We start from the raw sequence: 12,868 nt of genomic DNA, 5'->3' as shown, positions 1-12,868 counted from the left end.
ACCGTTGTTTGCAGGGCAGGGGATACGAGCAGGTGATGTTCCTGTTATTACACAGCGTGCTGGGTGAGTCACCGGGAATTTCCTAGGCATTTAAGGCGGAAGGATTGGGGTAAGTGGAGGGGAAGGAGGAGGCAGGTGGAGAGAGGAAAAAGGTAGTGAGCTGGCTTGTGCCCGGTGAGTAAGTTGTTCCCTGTCTTCAAGTGAGACAATTAGGGCGGAGCCGTGACTGAGGAAAATAATGTACCAGGGAGAGCCCTGGGGGGGCAGTTGAGCTGCAGTTAAAGGAGGCGATGGCTTCCCAGAGTGCCAGTGCCAGGAGAGAGAAGCGGGGATGGGGCAGCTTGGAGTGAGAGGGACAGGGCAGCTTGGAGGTGGCTGATGCCGGATGCAGTGCTTCAGACTGAAAGGTGGTCATGTGCTGTGAATTGCCTTCTAGATTGTGTAGACTAGGATGATGGGATGTTTCTTGAGCTTGGATCCAAGGCAGCGTCTCCCGTTGACATAGTTCTCCCTCCCTACTGCCCCTTCCTCAGGCAGCTTGCCTGAGAGTTGAGGATTCTTAGGTTATTTCTACCGAAGGGAGGACCCTCCCCGAGGCTGGCCAGCAGAGAATGGGTGCCACTTTGCGCTGGCCTAGTTGCACCTCTGCTGGGACGGTGTGAATTGGGGGTGAGTCTCCCAGCGAGTCAGGGTTAGGATTCTGGGTGAGATTCCGCGCTGACAGGCCCAGCTTCCCCTCTGCTTCGTGAGCCCCTGTGCTCATATGTGAGCCCCTGTGTGGGGGCAGGGCAGCCCGAAGACCACTGGCCCTGAGCGTGGACAGTGGCCCGGGGCCCAGGCCCAACCCAGTTCCAGGTATCTTCATGCTGCTGCCCAAGGCTCTTCTACAAGGCAACCTCTGGCTCCAGTCTTCCCCACACTTGTGAAATCACAGGCAGGCGACATAATGACAGGAAGTCAGCTGCAGGCTCTGTCTTCACACTCCCGAGGGCCCGGTTTTTAGACTTTGCCACTGTTCCTGGTTGCAGTAACTTCCTGGTTCATAAGCTAAAAGGGCATGTGGCTCTCTGTGCATCCAGGTTTGGTGTTTTAGTCCTTAGATACATAGATTGGAATTAGTGCCCTGGGTGCTGGGACACAGCTGGCGTGGGCTCAGAGACCTCACCCTCTGGCACAGGAGACTCAGGTACACAGTTTCTGGGACACAAGGCTAATTCTGCATTGAGGCAGTGAGGGAGCCCACGTGAGCTGGGCCTTAAAGATCTCGTCCCTGCAGAGGAGGGGGATGGGCAGTCCAGGCAGAGGACCCAGGCAGGACTGAGAAGTGGCGGATGGGGAACATGGGAACCGGAGTGTGGAATCTCCTAGAGTGAGGAAGAACTGCCTTCCGCAGATGAGGTGGGCCCGGAGGAAACCAGTCCATTTCTGTTTTGACCTTTCATCTTGCAGCGGCGGTGCTCCTGGCCTTTGTCCGTTCCTTGCTTTCGATTTAGAGGAGAAAGTTAATTTCCCCCTCTTGCCTCCCCACCTTTTCCTTTACCGGATTTGAATCTCTTGCACATGTTTTTAATAGGCATCCCTTAATCCAAGCGTTGCCTTCTGGGTTTTATTCTGTTTTCTTTTTCTTAAACAAAATGGAACGTCTGTGCCAGCTTGGAACAGGACTGAAAACTGAGGCCAGCCAATGCGTTAGGCTGGCAGGGGGCCAGCCATGGATTAAGTGCCCTATGGCACTCGAGAAGTCTGGCTGACACCACACTGGTGGGGGCAGGGGACCCACAACGGCTGGAGCTGGAGGTTCCTGTGTCTCCAACACGTCTGCACTGGGAAGAGAGATTAGCACAGACTCGAAGTCTGGCCGGGAGCGGGGCTGTTTGAAGGGAAGGCCGTGGGCACGTGCCGTTGTCTTCCACCCCAGTGTGCAGAATGCTCAGCCTAGAGGTGAAACTGCTGTTGATTGGGGTGTGTCACCTTACCCTCCCTGTAGTCCTTCTCCTAGAGGAGCCTTCTCTAGAACTGCTTCTGCATTTGTTGGTAAACCCTGGAAACCAGATCTTGCTTGCTTGCTTGCTTCATCAATTGATTGATTGGTCGGGGGAGGGGTTGCTACCTCCCCCTGAGAGATTTCTTTTAAGATTTAATGCCAGGACAAGCTTTGTTTACCCTGAGGAACTAGTAAGCATTGCCCATCCACCAACCAGAGCCATAGACCATATCATCTTCCCTTTTTGTCTTGTCTGCTAGGAAGCTCAGAGCCAAACTAGATGCTTTTGCGGTAACTATAACCTCATGGTTATCCCATTTATAGCCTTCTTCTTTCCAGAGTCCTTTTTGTTTCTCTGATAGGTAAGGATAAGTCCTTTGGGAAAGAAATGAGGGCATATTTAGTGTTCTGGGGTGTGTGTATGTGTATGTGGCAGAGTCTTGCTGTGTCCTCCAGGCTGGAGTGCAGTGGCGTGATCTCGGCTCACTGCAACCGCTGTCTCCCAGGTTCAAGTGATTCTCCTGCCTCAGCCTCCAGAGTAGTTGGGATTACAGGTGCCCACTACCACGCCCGGCTAATTTTTGTATCTTTCGTAGAGATGGGGTTTCACCATGTTGGCCAGGCTGGTCTCGAACTCCTGACCTCAAGTGATATGCCTGCCTTAGCGTCCCAAAGTGCTGGGATTACAGGCATGAGCCACTGCATCTGGTCTGTTTTTATTTGTTTGTTTGTTTGTTTGTTTGTTTTTAAAGAAAAATGTGTCATTGAAGGCAGAACCCAGAGGTGGTGACCATACTTTCTGGTCTGCCACTCTTCTTGCACAAGTTTCGGGAGGAAGCAGCTGAGGTGTGGTGGGCAGGCAGGACCTAGAAAGGAGGGAAAGCACGGCTGGCTTTTAGTTGTTTGCAGAGAATAGAGAGTGCATGGCTGGGGTGCTGCTCCGGCTCAGTCCCGCTTCTGAACACAGGGCAGCTTGTCCAAACAGCACTCTCTGAAATGGCAGCCTGCAGACTTTGCCACTGGCCTGATTTCACTGCTCCCTCAAACAAGCGTCTTCCTAATGATGTGTCAGGTTCCTAGTGTCCGGGGTTTTCCACAACACTGTCCAGTGTGTGTCTGTGAGTTGCAGGGCTGTTTGGATAAGGACTCAGATCTGCTTGGGAGGGCCTCTCGGCCTATGACCCGAAGCCTGTCTTTGATTCTGAGGGTCCTTGAAGCCCACCCCTCCCCAGAGCATGGTTCCAGCACCATGCGATACCATGGGTGGCCTGCCAGCTTTTTCTTTTTTTGAATGGTGGGCTGGGTTGCTGTTCCTGGGAGCCTAGCTCTTTCTCTTTTGCCTGGAGTAAACCCAGAGAATGCTGGGCAGGGCTTTATGATTTCGGGGTGCGGACTCTGTTCTGTTCTACACACTGCTGAGTAAGTCAGAGCCAGCCAAAGCTATACGTTCAAGCCGACCTGTGCCGGAGAATGACCTAGGTGGTCAGCATTATTGTCTTCTAATGCACCAGAGTCGTTGTACGGACTGGAAAACTGAGGTTACAGAAGGAGGTCACGTCCCCAAGATCACACAGCAGGATCAGCAGAGCCTGCACTTGGGCAGTGGTGGCCAGCAGCACTGATACGTTGCCTGACCACTCTGAATGCTTGGGTTGCACTTGGATTTTTTTTTTTTTTTTTTTTTTTTTACGTTTCCAAAGCAACATAGCTCACATTTTACTGACCACATTGTTTAGAATATAGCTTATCTCATTGGAATGTTGAAGCATCAAGCAAAGCCAGAGCCAGATGTGGCTGACGTGGCTCAGCCTCACCTCAGGGGCCAGGACACAAGCCACAGCTGCTCCTGGCCCTGTCCTTCCTCCCTTCCCCATTAAGTACTTTTGATGCCTTCATCCTTATCTTCCTTTGCTCCACCCCAGGAAGAGAGGAAAAGGTTAAGAATGCTTTGCCTCCATCTTGATGGTGATCAAGATAGGACCAGGCTGTTTTCAAGTTCATAGAATCCAGTTTTTATCATTGTGTTAACACCATGTGCTGAGTGCTTGATGCGCACCCTGCACTTCACATGAGTTATCTCTGTCTGTCTAGAAACAGCGCCGAGAGTAAAGAGGATGAGGCCCAGAGAGTGTAGCTGGTTTGCTCGCAGTTGCACGTCTAGTCTGTGCCTGAGCCAAGACTGATCTCCAGTCTGTCTGGAGGATGGCTTTATAGCTTGTGTCCCATGATCCAGTTAAATATCTAGCGCCGTTTTGCCCTCTAGAATACATCTGGCAATATCCACAGCCTTCTTTTATTGCCACAATTTGAGAGGGTGGTATGGATGTATACTGCTAGCACCTAGTGGGCAGGGGTCAGAATGCTGGTAAACATCCTACAATCTACACACGCTCCCTCCCACCCACCTACCCAACAAAGAATTATCTGGCCCCAAATGTCAGTAGTGCTGAAGTTGAAAATCCTGACCTAGGGTGTCCTAACCCTCCAGCTGACACTTCCTGGGCGTGTGTGGAGTGCAGGGGTGTTACTGGCCTGCCCCTTCTCTGTTCGTGGTAGCATTCTCCTTGCTTTTAGAAGGGATCATGTACCTAGACCCCGTAAGGGGATCAGGGACTCTTTGTCCTGCAGGCAACCAGACCGCTTCCTGTGGGCAGAACAGCTTCTGACTTTTCTCTCTTGGGCTTTACACACTTTCAGAAGGTCTAATGAGCGGGGGTGCCCCCGGTGGGTTCCCCCTCCTAGACGTTGCCTGGTATCCATTGAGCAGGGTTCTCAGGCCAGGGCGACGGCACGGGGAGCCTCTCCTGTTCCCCCCTCAACAGAGCCCTGCGCTGAGGGTTAAAGTGAGGGAGGAGAGATGTCAGCCTGGGCCCTGGGACCTCATGGTCGAGTTGGACAGTCAGGATGCTCACATAGAGGCACACCCTTAGTCACTGCGTGGCTCCAGGTATATTTAAGAGCCAGAGGGACTTCAGAGCCAGGCTGAAGCTTTGAGATGGAAGAGTGAGAATGAGCAGGGGACTCCCTGATTCTTCAGCAGATGGATGGGATTCAGGTAGGCATCAAGCAGAGCGTGGCAGGCCAAGGGCTCGTGCCCAGCAGTCAGTGCAGCACAGAGAAGCAGCTGGAAGTGGTTGGCCCAGGGCGCAGGGCAGTCCTGGTCCAGAGGCTGTGGCATCGGTGTGAGTGGGAATTCCGAGGGCCCGGCCAAGGGCTGAGAGTATGGACCTGGGGATGCTGCAGAGGCGTGCAGTAGGAGGGCACAGCGCCAGGGCCGCTGGGCTGGGGCAAGAGGAGGGCAAGGAGGCCCCAGGAAATGGAAGGCTGGGATCCATTTCCAGTGTAAGGAGAAGCTGCCATTTACTCTTCTGAGAAAGAGAACCAGCCCCTCGCAGGATGGCAGTTTTGCTTTGAGGAGCCCCATATGGAGACTACACAGACAACTGGGACAAATCCAGATTTTCTTTCAGATGGGTTTGTGTCCCAGCCACCCCAGCAGCCGGCATGTAGATAAGTGTGGAAAATGGTTTCTGTGATAAGAGGCAGGGCTCCAGGCTCAGTCTGCGGACGATCCTGGTGTGTCCACTGCGCTGACACGGGGCCCTATTGGGAGCCCACTCGGCGCTGCTGCAGGCTTGGAAGCTCCTGCTCCACAGGCTGGGAGTTTGCCCCCAGGGCTGTGCAGAGCCAAAACCTGAAAGCCCTTTTAGGGGCAGGGATTAATGGTGGTTACTGTAGGAACCTTGCAAGAGAGGCTGAGAGGTGACTGTGCGGGAGGTGTGGACTGCCCCACAGTGGACACACTGCAGTGGCTGTCCCAGGTTCATCCAGGTACTGGGTGGCCCCTGGTCCTCTTCAGGTTTGGCCCAGCCCCTGCTTGAAGACTCCTTCCATCCAGTCAAGGCCAAGCAGGCGGGGCAGGGCCTCTATGAGCTTAAAAAAAAAAAAAAGAAATCAATGGCCCTTTACACACACAGTGTGGCAAGGCTGACGGAATCTCCTCCGGACACCTGAGCATCTTGTTCTGGTGGGTGCTGCCAGTTTTATACGATAAAAGGCACCAGGTGGGGAGACTATTAATCCATCTGAAATGTGGGGAAATGGTTTTCCAGAGCGTCCATGGGACCCCATCGAGGCAGCATGGGGCTTGGGGCACCCACTGACCCAGTAGCCCGCCCTGTGTCCACAGACCTGCAGCCAGTTACCTACTGCGAGCCGGCCTTCTGGTGCTCCATCTCCTACTACGAGCTGAACCAGCGTGTCGGGGAGACGTTCCACGCCTCGCAGCCATCCATGACTGTGGACGGCTTCACCGACCCCTCCAATTCGGAGCGCTTCTGCCTCGGACTGCTCTCCAACGTCAACAGGAATGCAGCAGTGGAGCTGACGCGGAGACACATCGGTATGGGGTGGCTCCATTTCCCGCCCCCACCCTGCCCCTGCCACTCTATCGCGCCCCCAGCCCCAGGCCCGAACACACAGCCTCTGCAGGGAACCTTGCCTCCATCCTTAGCTGTGCTCTGCCTCCTGCTGGGCATGGGGGAAGACTCACCGCCCCAGCAAGGCCCCCACATTCCCTGTTGCCCTGTTTAGGGGCCAGACAGGTAGTGTTCAGGCCACTTAATCATTCCCACTCAAAGATACAATCTCAGAAAACCTGGAAGCCACAGAGGAAAATACTTAAGGGATCGAGAAGGGAATGTCTATGAGAAAGGCAACATATGAAATCTTTTTTTTTTTTTGAGACAGAGTTTCACTCTATCCAGGCTGGAGTGCAATGGCACAATCTCAGCTCACTGCAACCTCTGCCTCCCGGGTTCAAGCGATTCTCCTGCCTCAGCCTCTCAAGTAGCTGGGATTGCAGGCACCCAACCACCACGCCCGGCTAATTTTTATATTTTTAGTAGAGACGGGGTTTCTCCATGTTGGTCAGGCTGGTCTCCAACTCTTGACCTCAGGTGATCCACCCGCCTCGGCCTCCCAAAGTGCTGGGATTAGAGGCGTGAGCCACCAAGCCCGGCTGAAATCCTGTTAATAAAAAGAGTTTGAAAGTGCAGATGGATAGGTTGATAAGTAGGCAGTCGTCGTTGGAAGAGTGATCTTTTCTTATTTTTATGTATCATTATTCTAGACAATTTAGAAAAGGTAGAAAAGAATTGTCCACTATCCCAACACCACTACTGTGAACCTTCTGCCTTCGAGCCCGCGGAACATAAGTAAACGATGACTCTGTGAGTTTAAGGAAGGTGAAGCTGTGTTGCGTATCGCTTGGTTTGCTTATGAAGTTATCATGCTTAGAGGATTTTACCATCCAGAACACAGCTGTGAGAACTTAGAAGGGCTGTGGAGAGATGGCAGAGTGGCGTTTTCTCAGACCTCGTCCTGGAGCCCCAAGGGTTGGCGAAGGGTTCCTGGGGCAAATTCAGGAGCTGGGCAGGTTAGCAAAGGGAAGCCTGGCCCCACGTGAACCAGGGCACCTCTGCATTCGCTTGCTTTATATCTCGGGCTCTCACAGAAGCCTTCGTTTGAAGAGAGGATTGATTCTGTAGTGAAGAGAAGAAAAGTTTGGAGGCCACAGGCCTAGGTCTGTGCTGTCATTTTCTAGGAGAGGGGCCTGATGTCTAGGGGTGGGGAAGGGTAGGGAATGGCTCTCAGAGACCTCATTGTCAGTGACAGACAGCCCCCACTACCAGACCCGTTCTCCCCATTTTGCTTTTTGTCTTTTACTTCAAAAAAGATACTTATTCTGGGTGGCATACCACTGTTGGATTGATGGATTGATTTACAGATAGGGTCTTGCTATGTTGCCCAGGCCCAGTCTCAAACTCCTGGGCTCAAGCCATCCTCCCATCTCAGCCTCCTGATTAGCTGGGATAATAGGCATACACCACTGCAACTGGCTTTTTTCTATATTTTATTAAATAAATAAATATATATATATATTTTACTTACATATATATATATATGATTTTTGTTTGTTTGCTTGTTTTTTGTGAGGGGAGACCAAGTCTCACTCTTGACCCCCAGGCTGGAGTGTGATGGCATGATCTCGGTTCACTGCAACCTCCACCTCCCAGGTCCAAGTGATTCTCCTGCCTCAGCCTCCTGAGTAGCTGGGATTACAGGCACGTGCCACCACACCCGGCTAATTTTGTGTATTTTTAATAGAGATGGGGATTCATCATGTTGGCCAGGCTAGTCTCGAACTCCTGACCTCAGGTGATCTGCCTGCCTCAGCCTCCCAAAGTAGTGGGATTACAGGTGGAAGCCACCATGCCCGGCCTATTTTTTTGTTACTGAAATGAAACAAACATTTTTGGTCTGGGTCTTCACATCCCCACCTCTGCCTCCTGCTCTTACTGACATGATACAGTTGTGGACAGCCAGGAAGTCACCCCTCCTGTGGACTCTGAGCTAACCAGCACCCTGCAGAACTAAAGCCAGGAAAAATGGGGAGTGGTTGGAGGAAGGGGACAGTAGTGGGAATAGGAGGCAGGACAGGGGACATCCAGTGATGCATGGGTCGTTCACCTGGTGTTCATCCCACCTGACGCTGGGCCTGTAACACCTGGCTCCACGTTCTGACCTCTGAGCTTCTTCCCCAGTAATGGAACAGAGACTTTCCCAGGCGGGAGAAGGAACCATCCCCTGGCCGAGCAAAGAGCTCATTGTCAGAGTTTACGTAACTGTTCGAGTTGCAGAGCCAATTTAAAAATAATTTCTGTCCATCTGGAGTGGATTTAAGAGATGAAAGAAAAGTAAATGATATAAACCTCTGGAATGTTTTAGAAAAATGCATTGAGGGTAGAAAAAAATATGGGGTAGCATTAAGCCATCCCTGCAATAAAGGGCTCCTCGGGGTGTCTGCTGTGCCAGAAGGAGCCCTGCAGGTTTACTCAATGAATCTCTGAATCTTGGAGTGTGAAGAGACCAGATAGTAGTGGGGTAGTAGTAGCAGTAGCAGCAAGAAAAGCTGACACTTACAGGCGCTTACTCTCTGTCGCACAGTAATCCTGCAAGGGTAGGCGTTATCATTCCCATTTTCTTTTTTCTTTTTTTTTTTGAGTTAGGGTCTCACTCTGTCTCTCAGGCTGGAGTGCAGTGGCATGATGGGAGCTCGCTGCAGTCTTGAACCCCTGGGCTCAAGCAATCCGCCCACCTCAGCCTCCCAAGCAGCTAGGACTACAGGGATATGCCACTCTGCCCAGCTACTTTTTAAAAAATATTTTTGTAGAGATGAAGTCTCATTACATTGCCCAGGCTGGCCTTGAACTCCTGGCCTTAAGTGATCCTCCCACCTTGCCCTCCTAAAGCTCTGGAATTAACAGGTGTGAGCTACCGCGCCCAGCCCCCATCCCTATGGTAGAGACAGACGAAGGCTCAGAGGGCGAATAACTTGACTGAGGCTCACACCTGCTCAGTGGCAAAGGCTGTCACTGAGACCTATCCTGTGTGTCCATCTCTTGTCATTTGCCTCCCTTGGCTTTAGGAATCCAGCATTGCCCATTTCTCCTCCTTGAGGCTTGGGCTTTGGGGCCCGTTTGCCTGGGGAAGCTGTCAGTCACTGGGAGCAGCCCTGCAGCTCTGCATCCTTTGCAAGCCTCAGGGCCATTGTGTATGAGCACAGGCACCCCGTCCAGTCTAACCTGAATCTCTGTAGGAAGAGGCGTGCGGCTCTACTACATCGGAGGGGAGGTCTTCGCAGAGTGCCTCAGTGACAGCGCTATTTTTGTCCAGTCTCCCAACTGTAACCAGCGCTATGGCTGGCACCCGGCCACCGTCTGCAAGATCCCACCAGGTAAGCCAGCCACACAGGCACCCCTGCCTTGAGGTCCCTCTCCAAGTGCATGCCTGGGATGCTGGAGAGAGTCCACGTTTCTCACCTTTTCTGCTCACTGGTGATTGCGTTTTCAATCTGGAGGTGATTCGATTGGGTTTTCTCTATGCCCACAGATCTAACTGTGCTTTCCCTGAACCTCCAGGGAGCAGATGTAGCATCTGATGGGTCTGCTTTTAACCATGGGTACCTGCCTGTTGCCCTGTGTGTAGATGCTCAGGCAGTGTGGCTTCCTTTCTTCACTCATTCATTGTACTAACAGCATGCAGGGCTCTGTGCCAGGTGCTATAGGGGATGAAGAGGTAGATGGGGCCCTGCTGTGCTCCCGCAGACCTTACAAACCTGCAGAGCACAGAAGACAAAGACACAGATGAGTTCAATATAAGGGAGGGGTGCCAAGCACCAAGCCAGCAGCCCAGGTAGAGAGAAGGCCCATTTAGCTGTTGGGATGGATCAGGGAAGTCTTCATGGAGGAGAAGCATCTGGATCCTGAAGGATAGGTAGGCACTAGGCACAGGGAGGGCTTTCTAGACAGGGGGAACAGGCCAGGCAAAGGCCCTGAGGTGGTGGGGGGCAGGACATGGATGGGTAGCTCTCTGGCTGGAGGAGGGCCACGTATGAGACGGTCAGGAGAAATGTTTCAAAAGCACAAAGCATGAGGCCGTGGAAGGACACCAGAGTCTGACTCTAGGGAACTGCTGAGAGTTTTCTGAGTGACTCTGAAGATGCCACCTGTACCCCAAGAAGAGGCGTCAGGCTGCACCCCCGAGAGTGGTTTGGACAGGGCCATGCCTAGACAGCAAGATCAGGCAGGTGGCTGACCCCGTCTAAGGCCTCTTTCCTCAGGAAACCAAGGCAGAAAGCCCCAGCCAAAGCCCACTTTTCACAGGACCTGCAGCCACTGTGCAGGCAGCCCGCGGAATGTGGCCTGTGACACGCTAGTGGAGCAGGTAGCCTGGCCGGGCCATTGCCTGTGACACGTGTGTGGCATGCCCTTTCCTGCCCACTGAGCAGCAGATGGTAGTGGAGAAGTGGTGGACCACGGGCAGGGAAACTTTAGAATGCAGCAAGTCTGAAATGGTAATAGCGCATCAGGTTTCCAGAGCATTTTGTGGTTGCATTTACAGAGTACATTCTGATCTTTGACCTCATTCAGTCCTCTCTGGTTATTCTCTGGCTCTGTAAGTAAGGAGATGCTTTGAGAGACAAGTTCAGAGAGTTTCAGCCATCTGCCCAAGGACACACAGCTAGTAAGTGACCAAGCCAGGATGGGGCCTGGGGCTGATGGACTCTCAAGTCTGGTGCTCTTCTGCTTCTTGGCTCTGCTGGGGGTCAGGGCCCAGGTTCAGCCCTGTTCCACCACCCTTGTCCTTGGAGAGAATGAGAAGAGGAAGCTCAGTGACGCTCTTGGCCTTCTGCCTCCTCCATTCCCCGGCCCCACCCCCATCTTTTGGGTGAGGGCTGAGTTGGCTCTGGTGGTGTTTGTCAGCTCATAGAATGTCAGAGCTGGAAGGACCTCTGAGGCCAGCCCCTCATTATACAGAGACACAGGGTCCCCAGGAGAAAGCGACCAGCTCAGAGTCACACAGCAAGAACAGGAGCCTGCTGTTGGCTCATTCATAAGCGTCACCCCAGCTCACCTTTTGGCTATTTCCGGCATGTGCTTTTGTCTTTATTTTTCTGGTTGACACATTCCTGGCACTCAGGCAGTAAGACTTCAAACAACGTTTATTTTAAACTTTATTTGTGACTGTCTTTAGTTTTACTGTCTGGAGAATTAGATGCACACCTTCACTTAGCTGTGAATGTCACCTCCACCCCGCCTGGTGCCCAGAGGCCAAACTGTGGCCCAGATCTCTCCTTCCCTCCTAGCCCCAGCACCAGGTGTATTCATCAGAGGAGCCCAGGTGGAGGGTGCCCTGGGCCCTCCGCCGAGCTTCCTGTGGGGATGGCAGGCCCAGTAGCCTTTCGGCCAGCCCGTCTCTGCTGGCACTGCCTGCTGTGGAACAGCCAGAGCTCCTGTTCCTAGGTGGGCGACCAGACCCCACACAGCATGGGCAACCTGGTCCAGGTCCCTTATCTCTCTGTCCCCTGGCCCGTTTGCCCAGGGCAAGGCCCCCTCTCCACACCATCTCCCTAGTCTCGGAAGCCCACTTTGCAGACTTCTCCCCGCCCTGGGAGTCGGAGCTTGTGGGCCAGCCTTCCATCTCCCCTTGCAGGTATGTCAGCGGCACCTCCCAGTGAGGAGGTCGGTTCAAGGGGAGGGACTGAGTTGGCCTTCCCTTTGCGTGGTGCTGAGCGTGGAGTGTGTGGCAAATGCATCACACCCCATGTGTCCCGGGAGCTGTATAGATGAGGCTGGTCTGGGGGTCCAGGACTTGCTTTATCCAGGAGGGGAGCAACAGACCTGGCCACTTTCATCCCCACAGCCCCGTTTCTGTGTTTTTGCCAGGATGCAACCTGAAGATCTTCAACAACCAGGAGTTTGCTGCCCTCCTGGCCCAGTCCGTCAACCAGGGCTTTGAGGCGGTTTACCAGTTGACCCGAATGTGTACCATCCGCATGAGCTTCGTTAAAGGCTGGGGAGCGGAGTACAGGTCAGTTACGGGTGCTGCCTACATCAGGGGCCCCAACTCCAGGTGCCTCTGGACAGCAGAGCAGGCGGGGCTCCTCAGAGATGAGCGAGGCCAGCCCTGGCATCAAGAGCAGAGAGACCAAAGATCAGAGAGAGCCCAGGGCCTGGCAGGCAGGAGGGGCTGGGCCAGCAGCAAGGATGAGGAATTGCAGAGCGATGTTTGCTGGCACCGAACAGCTGCAGGCACTATAAACACACGCTCCCTCTTATCCTCATCCCAGCCCTGGGTGGGGCTGCCGGCATCATCCGGATAGATGAGAGAACTGAGGCCCAGGGAGGAAGACTGGCTTGCCTGCAGTCACACGGGTAGAAGAGCTGTGTCTAGAACTCTGCCCTCTCGGCTTCTTCCTTACTCTTCATTTTAGGCACATGGCTTTAGGATGACCCTCTTCAGGAAGTTAGGTCTTCAGCT

General features: G+C 53.2%; 1 protein-coding gene across 4 annotated transcripts in view; it reads left to right on the top strand.

Annotated features, from left to right (window-relative positions):
* LOC105488126 (SMAD family member 3) overlaps positions 1-12,868 on the top strand; it is a 128,481-nt gene that overhangs the window by 111,229 nt on the left and 4,384 nt on the right. For all 4 annotated transcript variants that reach the window (XM_011751925.3, XM_011751945.3, XM_011751963.3 and 1 more), the window contains 3 exons: positions 6,174-6,386; positions 9,645-9,782; positions 12,274-12,418. In XM_011751925.3, the coding sequence (XP_011750227.1) occupies positions 6,174-6,386; positions 9,645-9,782; positions 12,274-12,418 (496 nt within the window). The remainder of the gene's footprint in view (positions 1-6,173; positions 6,387-9,644; positions 9,783-12,273; positions 12,419-12,868) is intronic.

This window comes from Macaca nemestrina, chromosome 7 (assembly GCF_043159975.1).
Source record: "Macaca nemestrina isolate mMacNem1 chromosome 7, mMacNem.hap1, whole genome shotgun sequence".
Taxonomy (NCBI): domain Eukaryota; kingdom Metazoa; phylum Chordata; class Mammalia; order Primates; family Cercopithecidae; genus Macaca; species Macaca nemestrina.
The sequence above is the reverse complement of the archived record's forward strand: the minus strand, read 5'-3'. Positions and strand labels throughout refer to the sequence as shown.